The sequence below is a fragment of the Ornithodoros turicata genome, unplaced genomic scaffold (assembly GCF_037126465.1).
Source record: "Ornithodoros turicata isolate Travis unplaced genomic scaffold, ASM3712646v1 Chromosome166, whole genome shotgun sequence".
Taxonomy (NCBI): Eukaryota; Metazoa; Arthropoda; class Arachnida; order Ixodida; family Argasidae; genus Ornithodoros; species Ornithodoros turicata.
The window spans coordinates 246,477-261,669 of NW_026999324.1; the positions used below are offsets into that span (position 1 = coordinate 246,477).

General features: G+C 45.4%; 1 protein-coding gene across 1 annotated transcript in view; it reads right to left on the reverse strand.

Annotated features, from left to right (window-relative positions):
* Positions 1-15,193, reverse strand: part of LOC135372733 (uncharacterized) — a 48,678-nt gene that overhangs the window by 21,227 nt on the left and 12,258 nt on the right. Inside the window, exons 4-6 of the mRNA XM_064606220.1 lie at positions 11,234-11,351; positions 3,065-3,136; positions 1,926-2,055 (exon numbers count right to left, since the gene is read on the reverse strand). Coding sequence (XP_064462290.1) covers positions 1,926-2,055; positions 3,065-3,136; positions 11,234-11,351 — 320 coding nt within the window. The remainder of the gene's footprint in view (positions 1-1,925; positions 2,056-3,064; positions 3,137-11,233; positions 11,352-15,193) is intronic.

The following is a 15,193-nucleotide window of genomic DNA, read 5'->3' on the forward strand; positions in this document are numbered from 1 at the left end:
GGGGAAATCTGCTACTATGTCTCGGAAGAAGCATCGTATAGTTGACGTTGCCAAAATACGTTCGTCTTCTGGCATGAAGCCAATCGGAATATGTCGACAAGCGCTAAAACGACATGACCTCAAAATGATGTCTATGCTTTGACACCATGCTTAATGTTGCTTCACGCGTGTTTCCTAACGTGGTGTCTAAGCAGAGGCCTCGTATTCTCCACTTTCGGGGCTCCTATCAAACGCACATGAAGGACACATCTTTCAGAGTGTTGTTATAGCTGAAACCGGTAGTACTCCGGTGAAGCGTGCTTTTCCTGAAGTGCCTTCAGGTGTAGTAAATAATGTACTGTTTACTGTTGAGATCCGAAATAGCACAGATACAGTTGTGTTGAGAAAATGATGTATACATGCAGGAGTTTTGTTTCTCTGGTTGCGAGGCGAAGGATCCGCCTGAGGTAGACGACTTGCTTTGTGAGTGACGTATTCATTGTGTCAGTGGACCCAAGCAGCACACAATATTGGGCCCATATTGGCTGGTCATTGGCGATACGGGTCCAGTATGGGGCCTGTTTCGCCAAGAGTTTTCCCATATTGGATGAAAATGGGCAATACAGGCCCCATAATGCCCACTTTGAGCCAATACTGGAAAAATCCTGGCGATATGGGCCCCATATTGCCCGCGTACACCCCATATTGACTCAAAATATAGAAAATGGTACGTACCCGTGTTGCACAAATGCCCAAGCAGCACGTCAAGATTGAACGTTGAACCGTGTGAAATACCCAATTCAGGACATCGTTACATCCAACAACTTCCCGCAGATGATACACATTATTCGAAAACTGTCAACGTACTTGGCAATCCCAATGTAACGTTCGCTAGAATTCCACAACTCAACATTCCCCGTTCTGGAAATAGCCGCCATCTTCCTTCGCTATCCTTTAAGTAAAAAACACAATGTCTGATAGGAAGGGATGGCTCTTCTGTAAAATTAGGTGCTTTCAAGTTGCTGCAAGCCGTGTGAATTGCTCTGGCGTATGTCCGTCACCGTCACGAAAGTGTTTCGCTCCTTTGTAGTCTCGGAGCGGGTGGGAAATTTTTAGTTCACAGAATATTGCGATCCCAATGAAGGCTTCTGAGGGATCTTTGGCATTGGCAGCTGCGTGGGATTGCTTGTGGCCTTCAGCAAGGCGGGCGTAGTTGTTCGTTCTTTTTGGGCGATGCCGTGTTTTGTCTGCTTTTTTTGCAATCATGTGCAACGTGGATCAATTAGATCCGCAGAAATAAAAAAGCAAAGATCAGAGAAAAGTATTATCGGTGGTGAATATTATACAGGATAATTCTTTATTATTACACGAACTCCCCGTTGGTGATATTACAGAAATATTGGCAATATTGGCGCAAAACGGGCTTGCCAATATGTGCACCCCCATATTGGCAGCCCACATTGGGCCAATATTGGACCATATTGGCGTGCTGCTTGGTATCACTAATCATATGTGAAGAAGGACACCACGGCAATAACTCCACTAGGTTTGCAACACTGGGTTTCCTTAAACCTGAGTATCGGATCTATTCTTTGGTTCTATCAAGAAGCGGTCCGTCTGTAGTACCAGAGTACCTCATCACTAATAGTCTGCTGCTGAGACGCTTGGAGCTCGCACAATACTAATCAATCATTAATACGATCCATCGCTATTAAACGTTAATGCCGTCAATCCTCGTATCTTCTTTTCATCACGCGCGAAACAATTTCCTTGGAAATGCAGTTACCGGAAAATTCAAAACAAAGTATTTTCGCAGAAAAAAGTTCGCACAATCGAAAAAAACAAGCGTTCTATTACTTCCCAGCGCTACGACCTCGTTTACATTTCAACAATTTAAACAACACGAAAATACGAAATATATGATTTTTTCCCGTAGTGATGCTTACCGCTGTTAGTCCATCTATAAGAGCGCTCGCCTTACAGAAATTATCTACGTTGAATCCTACTACTCCTGAAAATGTAGGCGCATTTTGCGTGTCTGTCGTTGTGTAGCATAGACTTCTATTCAAGTCGTCCCTGTAAATAAACAAATTAGCTTCCAGAAATTTTCGTACAGGCAGAGTAGGTACGCTATTGGAAAAGAGCTGTCCCAAAACAGGAACTAAGATGGCCATCTTCAACACTCTCGGAGCTAATCACCATTGAGAGACATTGTTCTGACTTCTTAGTAGTTGTAAATGCGAGCCGTATTTGCGTCTTCGTGCTAAGCGTCTATGCTCTGCTCTCCGTTGAGGGGCATCAGGCAAGGGCACCAGTGGGCTCTGCGACTGGGACAGGCAACATCTGTTGCCCTGAGTTTTTATGAAAACAATGCGGCTATTCAGCAGCCTTCCTTTCATGTTGGCACTCCGACTCAAGACTACATGCCATCATTCCCATCATTCCATGTCTACCTTCGAACGGTATTGCTTACGCGCAGTGTAGAAAACACGTAGTTTATACGTTAATGTAAGCACCTTCCCCCTTCATGGAGGCCAACTGTCCCATTGCGAAGGTAAGTAATCGTGATCATAATCATAGTTCGAAATTTTTTGTCGCCAGACAAGTGCGATCACGAGCGACGCGAAGACGGTCGCGTCTGTGGATTAACGTTGTCCACACGTTACTTTTTTTTTTGCTTTTTTCATGTGCCGAAATCTCGGCACATGAGACACCAGATTTAATGTCAGTCGTGGAAGACTGCGTTCTTCAGCAACTTGTGCCCTTCCAAAGAACTTACCATCGTCATCGGCCTGCTTTGAATCTTCCCAGATAACCAGAAACGTCTTATGAACATCCATAAGACGTGTAGTCCTGGATATTGTGCACGTGTAATAGATATCCATTTTAATCCACTGGATATTCCATGGACGTACTATCAACATATAAAAACCATCCACACCGGAGTTCCTCAGCGATTTGTACCCTTCCAAAAAAAGTAACCAGCGTCATCGGCCTGCTTAGAATCCGCTATCTTTGGATCGGCGCTTTGGATACGCTACCGACTCATCCGCTGAGAGAAGCCATTATGAAAGGTGACCCTTACTTATATGCAGGGATGAGATGTTGGTAGCATTGATCAAGATGCATGTCATCGCATTCACTCGTGTTCACTATCCTGCAAAACGAGAGTCATATGGTCATGTGAGCTTATTGACTGCCTCTGAGACTTCGTGGCGCACATGTGGCAATCTCCAACTGCTGCAAGCGTACAATACTTTCACGTACATTTAGAGCGTCTTGCTGAAGAAAATGACTTGAAAACAACGGCAATCCGAAATGTTTAGCGTAGCGGAATATTTTTGTGCATTTGTTTTCTTCCTTCTCAAATATTTTCAAATTCTTCCCTGCGCGCATGATACTGTGATGATGCGTCCACCTGTACGTTGACTTTTCTTTATTTTGTTCATTTCGGATCTTCGGAGACCCGTCTTTCTTTCTTTCCCCAATGTGAGAGGAAGAAAGACCACACTGTCGCCTCTTGCGTCCTGGAAAAAATTATCAGAAAACAGAAAATGCAACCCAAGGTAAGGGCAGTTCAGATAGAGTCACCCCATACACACGCTTTTGTTTTATTTCTGCAAGTTAAAGCTCATCTTCGATGCATGAGGCGGTACTGTGCTCCTCCACCCTCTCACACTGGGGGTGAAGAAAAGACGCGTCTCCGAAGATGCGCAATGAACAGAAAAGAAAGAACATCAAGAAAAAAAGGAGTTCCTCCACAAATTTTTCGCGGACTATGTACCGAACGGATTCTTTATCAAAATGGTAACGATATGAAGTCACCGTAAGGAACAGATGTTCTCTTTTGGGACAGCTTCGCAGCTTTTTCAACGATTCTTAGGTAATTAGTCGCTTGACGGTTGAGCAACATATGGCCAAGAACGCCGCCGGCCCAGAGAGAATAGTGAAAGTAGCATGCCTATCGCATATACATATATATATATTGCATATATATAGAGATAGGGGAGAAAAGACACCAGAGATTGAAGTAGGGAGTAGGGGAAAGTTATTTATTAAGCTGGCATTTAAACTAAGGGTCTGGGGAAGTCTACGTTTCGGCGGAAGCTCCGCCTTCTTCGGGACTGAGAGGAAAATCTCTGTACAAGGTCTTTTAAAAGGTTACAAAAGTGTCGTCACAGTTGGTACAATTCCACTGCGAGGCAGTCGTTAGTGAGTCATGTTCTGGAAGATTCCGGAAGGTTCCTGGGTCATCGGCCGGGGAGATTACGTGTCAGAGCCTTGGGTCGCGCTCGTTGAAAACCTGTTGTCCGGGGTGTTCTTAGAGTCATTGTGTCCAGCTGTAAAGAAAAGAAGAAAAGAGGCAGCGGGCACTCCGAGGACATACAGAAAAAAAGTTATCCGGATATGCTTCTTACAGTTGATAGCACTCCTTTATCCTCATTTATTAGAGATTGGAATTTGTAGATCAAGTACGATTCGCGTTGCTCTCTGCAGCGATCGGATGTGAAATTTGACTCTAAAATAAAAAGTGCGACGTTATTAATGGAATGACCGGGTCGACTAAAATGGCGAGAAACCGGGAGGCTACCTTTTTTCGAAACATCTGATCGGTGGTTATTGAATCGAATCCTAAATGAATTTTTACTTTGACCTACTATTGCGCGGAGCATGTTGTACATTGAATGATATAAATAATGTTACTGGAGTTACAGTCAAAGTCGCCATTGATTTTAAGGGAGAAGTTGGAGTTTGTACTCTTGACCGCTGCCGTGCTTTGCATTGATTTGCATATTTGGCATCTTTTACCATTGCATGGATGGCATCCCGCCGTAGGTGTTAATGGTTTGGGAACTTTGGAGTTGACTAGTCTATCTTGGAGGTTGCGGGCACGTCTGTAGGTAACTCGTGGCTTCTCGGCAAATATTTGTCGTGTCCGTTCAGATTGCAGAAGGATGCTATGGTGGCGGTGGAGGATACTGTTAATATTACCCGCGCCTGCACCAAATGTAAGAACAAGGTTTACGCGGTCGCCCTTGGGTTCGTCGTTGCGTTTACCGAATAAGTTCCTCCGGTCTGTTTGTCGTGCTTTGGACAGGGCGTCTCTTACTAGACTTACGATTAACGAAGGTCTGCTCTAATTCCGCGAGGTTTTTGTTTAGAACATCGTCGTCCGAGCAGATCCTCCTGTATCGGAGTGCCTGGCTATAAGGAATGGCGAGTTTAGTATGGCGCGGGTGGCAACTGTTAAAGGAAAGGTACTGCTGAGCATCAGTTGGCTTTCGGTACAGGTCAGTGGAAAAACCCTTCTCGGTTAAGGTTACTTTTACATCTAGGAAATTAACAGTCGTTGCCGAGAAGGAGTGGGTGAACTTCATGGCGGGGTGTACCAGGTTGAAATCGCGAATGAATCCTTTGAGATCTTCTTCGGAGTGTGGCCAAAGCATGAATATGTCGTCCAAGAAGCGTTTGTATAGACTAGGTTTTTTGTCGCGCACGGCTAGAAATTTTTCCTCTAGTGCACCCATGAAAATATTTGCGTACGTTGGTGCCATCTTGGTTCCCATAGCTGTGCCATTTATTTGTAGATAGTGGCGGCCGTCAAATTCGAAGTTATTATTTTTGAGGATCAAGTTGAGTAGAGTTGGTAATACAGATGGGTCAACCGCGCGATCGGAGTACTTCAGATACGCCGCCTCCGCTGCTAGCACGCCATCCTCATGTGGGATGTTAGTGTAAAGGGAGGTAACGTCTAGCGTTACAAGCAAGCTTGCATTGGGTGGTTCACATTTGCTAAGTATTTCGAGGAAATGGTTGGTGTCCTTAATATATGAGGGTAATCGGGGCGGTATATCTTTAAGGAGGTGGTCAACGAAGCTAGAAATTTTCTCCGTGGCGGTGCCGATTGAGGAAACTATAGGTCGCCCTGGGTTTCCTGGTTTATGGATTTTCGGTAACATGTAGAACCTGCCTGGTTTAGGGTTTTGGGGGGCTAGAAATTCATATAGGCAGGAGTCGATTATTTCACGCGCTTTTAGGGATTTTAGGGTTTTGGTGATTTCGGCAGCTATCTTATCTGTTGGATCACTGTCAAGCGGCTCATAGAACGTGTTACAGCCCAGTTGTCGGAAGCCCTCGTTAAGGTAGTCCTGTTTGTCCATCACTACGATTGCCCCTCCCTTGACTGCCCTTTTGATAATGATATCGCCACAGTTCTGTAAGTCGGAGAGGCTGCGCTGCTCAGCTGCTGTTAAATTTGGTTTAGTTTTGCGGTTAGATGAATTGTTGTATGCGTCAAGTACATCCCTTTGAACAGCCTTGATGTACATATCCAGGGCTTTGTCGCGGTTGGCATCGGGTGTGAAATCAGAAGTTGGTTTAAAGGGATTCGGATTGGAGTTAGGTTTGTCGAAAAAATATTCTTTTAGGCGCATACGTCTTGCGAAATTGTCCAAGTCAAGATGGAGTTGGTATTCATTTAGTTTAGCGTTTTTGGGGCAGAATGACAGACCCCGATGGGCGTCGGATAATGTCGTGACATTATCCGACGCCCATCAAGAAGAATTGTCAAAATTTTGCAGGTCCCGTGAACAGCTCGTATCGAGAACTAAACACAAAAAACTTGCCAGGGACGGAGTCTGCTCACCTATTTTAGCTGATAATAATGAAACGCCTCCAGAAAGTATCTCGGTAAATAAACACCCGGTCACCTCTACTCAATTATTACTGCCCCAACTTCAACGTGATCATGATGGTGAATTGGACGGTGCGGCCTCTTCCGTCCAACAACGTGTAACTGTATCACAAAACGTTGTGAACTTGTCATCCCGCACCCTCACCGACTCAGAATTCTCACTTGAATCGGGGTCTGTCATTCTGCCCCAACAACGCTAAACTAAATGAATACCAACTCCATCTTGACTTGGACAATTTCGCAAGACGTATGCGCCTAAAAGAATATTTTTTCGACAAACCTAACTCCAATCCGAATCCCTTTAAACCAACTTCTGATTTCACACCCGATGCCAACCGCGACAAAGCCCTGGATATGTACATCAAGGCTGTTCAAAGGGATGTACTTGACGCATACAACAATTCATCTAACCGCAAAACTAAACCAAATTTAACAGCAGCTGAGCAGCGCAGCCTCTCCGACTTACAGAACTGTGGCGATATCATTATCAAAAGGGCAGTCAAGGGAGGGGCAATCGTAGTGATGGACAAACAGGACTACCTTAACGAGGGCTTCCGACAACTGGGCTGTAACACGTTCTATGAGCCGCTTGACAGTGATAAAACAGATAAGATAGCTGCCGAAATCACCAAAACCCTAAAATCCCTAAAAGCGCGTGAAATAATCGACTCCTGCCTATATGAATTTCTAGCCCCCCAAAACCCTAAACCAGGCAGGTTCTACATGTTACCGAAAATCCATAAACCAGGAAACCCAGGGCGACCTATAGTTTCCTCAATCGGCACCGCCACGGAGAAAATTTCTAGCTTCGTTGACCACCTCCATAAAGATATACCTCCCCGATTACCCTCATATATTAAGGACACCAACCATTTCCTCGAAATACTTAGCAAATGTGAACCACCCAATGCAAGCTTGCTTGTAACGCTAGACGTTACCTCCCTTTACACTAACATCCCACATGAGGATGGCGTGCTAGCAGCGGAGGCGGCGTATCTGAAGTACTCCGATCGCGCGGTTGACCCATCTGTATTACCAACTCTACTCAACTTGATCCTCAAAAATAATAACTTCGAATTTGACGGCCGCCACTATCTACAAATAAATGGCACAGCTATGGGAACCAAGATGGCACCAACGTACGCAAATATTTTCATGGGTGCACTAGAGGAAAAATTTCTAGCCGTGCGCGACAAAAAACCTAGTCTATACAAACGCTTCTTGGACGACATATTCATGCTTTGGCCACACTCCGAAGAAGATCTCACAGGATTCATTCGCGATTTCAACCTGGTACACCCCGCAATGAAGTTCACCCACTCCTTCTCGGCAACGACTGTTAATTTCCTAGATGTAAAAGTAACCTTAACCGGAAGGGTTTTTCCACTGACCTGTACCGAAAGCCAACTGATGCTCAGCAGTATCTTTCCTTTAACAGTTGCCACCCGCGCCATACTAAACTCGCCATTCCTTATAGCCAGGCACTCCGATACAGGAGGATCTGCTCGGACGACGATGTTCTAAACAAAAACCTCGCGGAATTAGAGCAGACCTTCGTTAATCGTAATTTTCCAACCAGTCTAGTAAGAGACGCCCTGTCCAAAGCACGACAAGCAGACCGGAGGAACTTATTCGGTAAACGCAACGACGAACCCAAGGGCGATCGCGTAAACCTTGTTCTTACCTTTGGTGCAGGCGCGGGTAATATTAACAGTATCCTCCACCGCAAACATAGCATCCTTCTGCAATCTGAACGGACACGACAAATATTTGCCGAGAAGCCACGAGTTACCTACAGACGTGCCCGCAACCTCCAAGATAGACTAGTCAACTCCAAAGTTCCCAAACCATTAACACCTACGGCGGGATGCCATCCATGCAATGGTAAAAGATGCCAAATATGCAAATCAATGCAAAGCACGGCAGCGGTCAAGAGTACAAACTCCAACTTCTCCCTTAAAATCAATGGCGACTTTGACTGTAACTCCAGTAACATTATTTATATCATTCAATGTACAACATGCTCCGCGCAATATGTAGGTCAAAGTAAAAATTCATTTAGGATTCGATTCAATAACCACCGATCAGATGTTTCGAAAAAAGGTAGCCTCCCGGTTTCTCGCCATTTTAGTCGACCCGGTCATTCCATTAATAACGTCGCACTTTTTATTTTAGAGTCAAATTTCACATCCGATCGCTGCAGAGAGCAACGCGAATGGTACTTGATCTACAAATTCCAATCTGTAATAAATGAGGATAAAGGAGTGCTATCAACTGTAAGAAGCATATCCGGATAACTTTTTTTCTGTATGTCCTCGGAGTGCCCGCTGCCTCTTTTCTTCTTTTCTTTACAGCTGGACACAATGACTCTAAGAACACCCCGGACAACAGGTTTTCAACGAGCGCGACCCAAGGCTCTGGCACGTAATCTCCCCGGCCGATGACCCAGGAACCTTCCGGAATCTTCCAGAACATGACTCACTAACGACTGCCTCGCAGTGGAATTGTACCAACTGTGACGACACTTTTGTAACCTTTTAAAAGACCTTGTACAGAGATTTTCCTCTCAGTCCCGAAGAAGGCGGAGCTTCCGCCGAAACGTAGACTTCCCCAGACCCTTAGTTTAAATGCCAGCTTAATAAATAACTTTCCCCTACTCCCTACGTCAGTCTCTGGTGTCTTTTCTCCCCTATCTATATTCAACATCCTGGTCGTTCGAACCTAAATTTTGTAGCGTATTGCATATATATATATAGAACAAATAGGTTAATATATCAGACGGCTATGAAGTTGAATAAAAGTGAAATAATAAGACTTGGACTACAGATTACAGGAACGTTAACAAAAACTAATTTATTTAATGGGCAATGTGACACATAGATTAAAAAAAGAATGGTCGACGTTTCGACAGTGGCACTGTCTTCATCAGGACAAAAAGAGACTAAAAGAGACAAAAAGAGTCAGGACAGAAGAGAGAGAGAGACTTTTTGTCTGTCGAAACGTCGACCATTCTTTTTTTAATCTATGTGTTAAATTGCCCATTAAATAAATTAGTTTTTGTTAACGTTCGTGTAATCTGTAGTCCAAGTCTTATTATTTCACTTATATATATATATATATATATATAGCAAAAAATAGCCGAAGCTCTGTAGCTGCACGTTGAGCATATGTTTACAATTTGATCGTGCACTCCCAGCCAGGGACAGCTGTTTCGCTCTACTTGGAGCTCGTTAGCCTGGCGCAGCGCCAGGCTGACGAACTCCAAGTAGAGCGAAACATTGGGAACCGCATTATTACAGGACGTCTTACCTTGCCAAAAAAGAAAAGTTTTAAGGAAGTGTATACCGGAAGTCGCACTGTGTAAGCCACAAGACAAGGGTGTAACAGCTGTGTTTCAAAAACGCTATATTCCTTGTGATGAAATTAAGGAGGTGCATCATACCAGAGCATGCTGGTAGTACAGTTCGGATAATCGTCCCAGTCGAAAAAAAGTAAAGGGTCCAATTAGAAAATTTTCAATTGGATCAAATTTTCGATCAGTTGTGCTTTTGCCACACATTGGACTGAAAATCAATGAACCTATTCAAGAAGCAGTTCGTGCTCCCATTGCATGGCCAATTGGAGTTCAAAGATGAAATATCTTTGCTGACGGCAATGCATGCGTTACGGATACGTATTCTTGTCGCCCGCATTGCGTTGAGAAAACAGTTTTTTACAACGAAACACAACAACAACTTTGTAACAAGTACAATGATGTATGTAACTACACAACACAGGCTGGCGTTGTGTTGTTACGTCGCGTCCTTGTCGTTGTGCTTATAAGGAAAGATGACTGCAGTGCGGGTAAACCCGCGGATAGCCGCGGGTACCCGCGCAAGTTTGTTATTTTCGAGTACACAATTCCGTGTCATCGCGGGTTGCGGGCAAGGTGCCGGTAGACTCGCACTGCCTCAGCGGATTACGGAGGTATACCCGCAGTACCAGCAGGCGCAGAACCAACCCGTTGGATTGGGGTGTATGACCCGATTCATTCGAACATTTGGCCCAAAATACTTTACAAGACGTTCCACATCCAATTCGTCATCTCAAAATAAAGTTGTTGTTATTGTTTGCCACATAGGGCTAACTTCGGCTATCTTTCGACACCAAGACTGGTACACTTCGCATGAGTAAGCTGGCAACCATGTCCGCAGTGGCCACAGCGTACGCGTTGGAAAAATGGCTCGCTAAAGGAAGGACATTGTCCTCAGTATCAATAACTCATTTCGTGCCGTCACGATCATGTGGCATATAATTCATATATGAGTACGCATTGGGCTGCGGGTATATCGGCTGGTATGCGGATAGGCGTCGGGATGTTCGGGTACGGATGCGGGTTGTGCGGTTGCGGTACGTGTGCGGGTACGAACTTTCGTGCCCGCACTCATCACTACCTATAAGGTCATGCTTCGTCGTCATGGACCCCATGGGCAAGCTTTTCTACGCATGTCCTCTTATGTGTATAGTGTGTACTTAGTGTATACTCCACTGAATATGCGTATTCCCGCATAAAAGACGTACCTGACCAGGGTGTTGGACCACATACAATGTGTAACAGCTAGGTAGGAAAAGGGAGGGTCGTAGTAGATGTTGGGCAGCAAACGTCCTCCACAGGGTCCTGTTTTATCTTCGTACCAGTCTGAAACAAGTCAGCACACTTAAACAATGAAGGACACAATGAAGATATCATGATACTCTATCGACCACAATCGAAGAATCACATATTTCTGTACTAGAACGGCCCGGCAGAGACAGCCGTTGCAGTTCCGCCAGCAATTCACTTCGCTAGACACACCTTGCCTGACCCAGACAGACTCTGCAAGCTCTACAGTCTAAATCCTGTGACGGACATGTGCCAGTTAAAAAAGCTCCCTCAGAAAGTGCAGCGGGTACACAGCCGTAACCGTCTGGAAACAGCGGTAACGGTAATCAAATAGCAAGCCCAGCGAACCTCATCGCCAAATTTCAGCAGGTACAAAGCCGTCACCTGAACCTCGTACTGGTGTGCTTGTTGAATAATGCGTGTGCCGGCTGAATATGCGTGACTTCGATGGAGCGTACTACGTTGCCCCACGCTCCTCCGGTGAGGAGTGACATGGCACAACGTATTCTCCCGCAGTACGTTCCTTCCCGCCCGCTGTCTGCGTTGCAACCTCGCTTTTGAGAAGGATGACACCTTGCTTTTTAAGTACAGGTCTAATGTTTTTTCAGGGTAAGTCAACCTAGCTGTGATGCATCGTACGACACCTGCGTTTCACTCGTGTTTGACAATCGAAGTACATTCTGTTGCAGACGGTGGACGCATTGCAAATGGCGGCAGGAGAGGATCGACTGCATCGGTGAAGCGACGATGTACATTACAAGCGAGGTTAATAGTCGAAAGATGAAAGTCACTGAAAAGGTTAGCCAGCTGTAGGGATCGAACCCACATCTTCTGGATTACCGGTCCAGGGCTCTACCAATTGAGCTAAGCTAACACGCCTCTCCAGCGACTTTCGGGGTGCGTCATCTGAAGGGACGACAAACCAGCCACTCTCTCACTCATCCTTTCACTATTACATTTTTGCTCACTGATACACATTCATACGACGGAAATCGACGCAAGCGGCACCTGTTGAACAAGAGATAAATGATGTTCTGAGACTGGAACAACATAGAAGGGACAGATACAAAGCCTCAAATTGCCTAAGAAATCAACGACGAAAGATGAAAGTCACTGAAAAGGTTAACCAGCTGTAGGGATCGAACCCACATCTTCTGGATTACCGGTCCAGGGCTCTACCAATAGGGGCGCGCGCCTGGAGTTTAGCGGAACGACGCCAGCGCCAATTTCTCCCCTGTCGACGGAAGGCGAAAACTACCGTCCCGTGTATGCCGGAGTGTGCTGCTGGACGATTCCACGCGAAATGATCCAGCTGACCTGGTCGGCCCCCACAAAACGATCCCGAATTTTTACGAAAAAATTTTTTAGCAGTCGCTAATAGTGCAAAACGACACACCACGAAACATTTCTTCCCAAATCTCAATGTGGCGGGTGCTAGACACGAGTAAAGTTCGCAGCGCTGGCGAAAACCGTGCCTGGCGTGAACGGCAGGTGCGGCTCATAGAAAGCACCTAGAACTGTGTGGTTTTCTTTTGCGGATAGAGGAAACTATGCTCTACACAGCATCCAAATCCCGGTTGTCGTGCTGTAATCGGTGCAGGGATACAAAGGCCGGAAGTTTCGCAATTTTCCTCCTACTTCGCGATTTTTTTGTGGACAATCAAACCATTAAACTTTAATGAATATTTTTTTCCTGCCAAGGCCCCAAGGAATACTTCAACAGGAAAAATCGCCAGACACGTAACTTTCACAGTCATTGTAGGAAAAAAAGAGGAAGTATGCGATTTTTCCAAAATTCGCTACAATCGAGCGTAAAACACGCAATGAAGAGGTTGGAGGATACGGCTGAAACCAACGCAGTTTTATAGAACGAGCCTTGCTCTACAACATACTAAAAAATCTCGAGGGTGTTTTTTCGTATACAGGAGAAAATATTTTTTTGTAGTAGAGGGTATTACGACCACAAAAAGAAAAGAAAAAGGCCAACAAAAAAAGCTGTCACCAAACTTCATCCACACGGGCGACTTCCTGTCTTTCGTTCTGACAGTGAAAACCCCGGAGCGGCATAGCTTTTGTAGCGAGGACAAGTCCTGAGCGTCCTATCATCAACTCGTGCACTCCAGTCCAAAAAATGTGTCCCAGTGCAGTGAATATGTCTCTAAACCCTATGGAACGTAATTTCAGTGGGGCTTTGAAACAACAGTGTTGGCACGAGACTGTCCTTTTAACCACTGAAGTCAGTAACGCACCTTTGGCTTCCATTTGAGCATCATTTATTCAATTGTTAGAACATTGCTACAGAATAAAGCAAATGTTGATATTCAAATAATATAAGCCACAAGTTTATTCGGTCTCACTGAGCTCATTGAGGAGATATGTAAAGTAAAAATAGTCTAGCTTTGGGATTAATTCTGAAAGAAACGAGTCATCCCGAGTGACTACCACAGTCTGTGTCTCCTTCGGACTGTACACAAACAAAACACCCCTGGACAGGTTGAGAACATATAACTGGACTTGGATTTGAGTGTAGTAGCAATGTTGATTCCTTAGTGATACCTGTCCAGTACACAGCTCTAGATATTCTACCAAACATCGCGCACCATCTTCAAAATAACGCTCCTGTGAAGTATGCTTCTACGTTCCCCACCTTGCCGAATCCACAAAATAGACGCAACATTGCCATAGCTAGGAAAGCACGGCGGCACAACGCAGAAGTAGCCGTTCACTTGCTTTCGCTGGAAACAGCTGCGCCTATGGCCTGGCTGGCGCGAGACGGTAATTACTCCGCCACCGCGAGTGGCGCTGTACGCAGTGAACTTGCACGCCACCTGGCCGAGGCGTTTCACCCTATTGAGCTAAGCTAACACGCCTCTCCAGCGACTTTCGGGGTGCGTCATCTGAAGGGACGACAAACCAGCCACTCTCTCTCACTCATCCTCCTTTCACTCTTACATTTTTGCTCACTGATACACATATTCATACGACGGAAATCGACGCCAGCGGCACCTGTTGAACAAGAGATAAACTGATGTTCTGAGGCTGGAACAACATAGAAGGGACAGATACAAACAAAGCCTCAAATTGCCTAAGAAATCAACGGCGAAAGATGAAAGTCACTGAAAAAGTTAGCCAGCTGTAGGGATCGAACCCACATCTTCGGGATTACCGGTCCAGGGCTCTACCAATTGAGCTAAGCTAACACGCCTCTCCAGCGACTTTCGGGGTGCGTCATCTGAAGAGACGACAAACCAGCCACTCTCTCGCACTCATCCTCCTTTCACTCTTACATTTTTGCTCACCGATACACACATTCATACGACGGAAATCGATGCAAGGGGCACCTGTTGAACAACAGATAAACTGATGTTCTGAGGCTGGAACAACACAGAAAGGACATATACAAACAAAGCCTCAAATTGCCTAAGAAATCAACGACGAAAGATGAAAGTCACTGAAAAGGTTAGCCAGCTGTAGGGATCGAACCCACATCTTCTGGATTACCGGTCCAGGGCTCTACCAATTGAGCAAAGCTAACCTTCTTTCCTTTCGTTATAGGTGACCGTGGGACTGTATCGATTACGAGGAGGTGAGTTACAAAATGGAATACTATTCCAGCATTAACGTTGGAACAATACCAGCGTAATATTCACTTCGGTGTCTTTACAGGTTGTTTCCTGTCTCAACGGTCACACATACGCGTTCAAGATTGCAACTGCTTCTCACATGGAATTGGTGTCTGTTGCCACTTGTTGGACAATTGTTCCTCGGTCATTTCGTTTGAGGAACTGTCGTGTTCCGTGTTCGAAGTTTCGAGGATTGTGTGTTCGGCATTTGGAGGACTGCCTGGTGCATCGGATCATCGGATGGGTTGTGTGCCC